At 35.0% G+C, this 1,667-nt stretch overlaps 1 protein-coding gene across 2 annotated transcripts in view; it reads left to right on the top strand.

Moving 5' to 3' along the window:
- LOC116396591 (ankyrin repeat and MYND domain-containing protein 2-like) overlaps positions 1-1,667 on the top strand; it is a 42,683-nt gene that overhangs the window by 39,572 nt on the left and 1,444 nt on the right. For both annotated transcript variants that reach the window (XM_031871279.1, XM_031871278.1), the window contains exons 7-9: positions 1,005-1,113; positions 1,332-1,460; positions 1,561-1,667. The exon at positions 1,561-1,667 is cut by the window's right edge. In XM_031871279.1, the coding sequence (XP_031727139.1) occupies positions 1,005-1,113; positions 1,332-1,460; positions 1,561-1,667 (345 nt within the window). The remainder of the gene's footprint in view (positions 1-1,004; positions 1,114-1,331; positions 1,461-1,560) is intronic.

Raw genomic sequence — 1,667 nt, 5'->3', positions numbered from 1 at the left:
TACGTATATATGTATATGTATGTATGTATGTATGTATACGTATATATGTATATGTATGTATGTATGTATATATATATGTATATGTGTGTATGTATATATATATGTATATGTGTGTATGTATATATATATGTATATGTGTGTATATATATATATATATATATATATATATATATATACATACACATACATATATATGTGTATATATATATATATATATATATATACATACATATGTATGTGTGTATGTATATATATATACATGTATGTGTGTGTGTATATATACATGTATGTGTGTGTGTATATATACATGTATGTGTGTGTGTATATATACATGTGTGTGTGTGTATATATATACATGTATGTGTGTTTATATATATATACATTTATGTGTGTATATATATATACATGTATGTGTGTGTGTATATATACATGTATGTGTGTGTGTATATATACATGTATGTGTGTGTGTATATACACATGTATGTGTGTGTGTATATACACATGTATGTGTGTATATATAAGGTGCAAATTCAAACCTCTGGAACAACAGATTCTGAAACAAATTCAGTTCCCGTCTGGGTGGTCATATTTGACTGAGTTATAATTCAGAAGGAATCAGATTTTTTGACACAAATTGCAGCAATCAGAAGCAAAGGGTTTTAGAGCCCTGTGATATCCTCCATGAACTGTGTGTCACAGCTACAGCTGATGCTGCACCTGCCGACGGTGTTGCTCCGTAAATTTCATATTAATCTGCACATTAGATTGTGAGATCTTGAGAAATTTGGGAAGCTTAATAAAGCATAGGTCAAGAAGCCACCACAATCAGGAAGGTTCACCTTTTGGGACCCAAAATATCTACAAAAAATATTTTAGGAATCCAACCACTAGGTACAATATACTGTTTGAATGGTCAGGAAAACTCATGGAGGGTCAAATTGGAATCACAGCTATATCTCATGTTTCTGTCGTTCTTGACCTGCTTTTATCCTGCTGGCTCCCAGCCTGCTGAGGGGGAGAGACAGTGATGGCTTCCCACAGTACCAGGAGAAGTTCATTCGGGATTGTATCAAGAAGTTTCCTTATTGTGAGGCAACACTCCTACAGCAGCAGGTGAGGATCATTACACCGAAAGAGATTGGAATTGCAATACATTTAATATAATTTGTAGCAAAAGGCCTTTGTTTTTAAAGGATAAATGAGGAAGGGTATTGTTGCAACAGTGGTTAAAAGAAGTTGTTGATAGCAGCTTTATATGTAACTGAGTAATCATTTTGTTTTTAATCCCTGTTGTTGATATAACTTTAATATACCATTACATCCAATTCTAGGGCAACGACCCAACAGCGTTCTCAGTGTTGAACCAGGCTATAACAGGTCAGATGACGTTTGTAGATGCTGATTACTGTGCTACATGTGGGGAGAAGGGAGCAGAAAAGAGATGCTCCCTTTGTAAAGCAGTAAGTCAAAGTCTGTTAAAAGCCACCTCCTGTAATATAATTCAATCATGTCATCAAAACTATACCTTCAGGTCGTGTTTCTTTTTGTTTTGTCTTTAAGGTGACTTACTGCAGCCTGATGTGCCAAAAGCTCCACTGGTTCACCCATAAAAAGATGTGCAGGTGTATGCAGGAGCAGGATGCCGACCCGGAGATGGATACTCCAAG

This window comes from Anarrhichthys ocellatus, unplaced genomic scaffold, assembly GCF_004355925.1.
Source record: "Anarrhichthys ocellatus isolate YVR2014 unplaced genomic scaffold, GSC_Weel_1.0 scaffold57, whole genome shotgun sequence".
Lineage (NCBI taxonomy): Eukaryota > Metazoa > Chordata > Actinopteri > Perciformes > Anarhichadidae > Anarrhichthys > Anarrhichthys ocellatus.
Note: the sequence above shows the minus strand (reverse complement) of the source record. Positions and strands in the feature narration are given on the sequence as shown.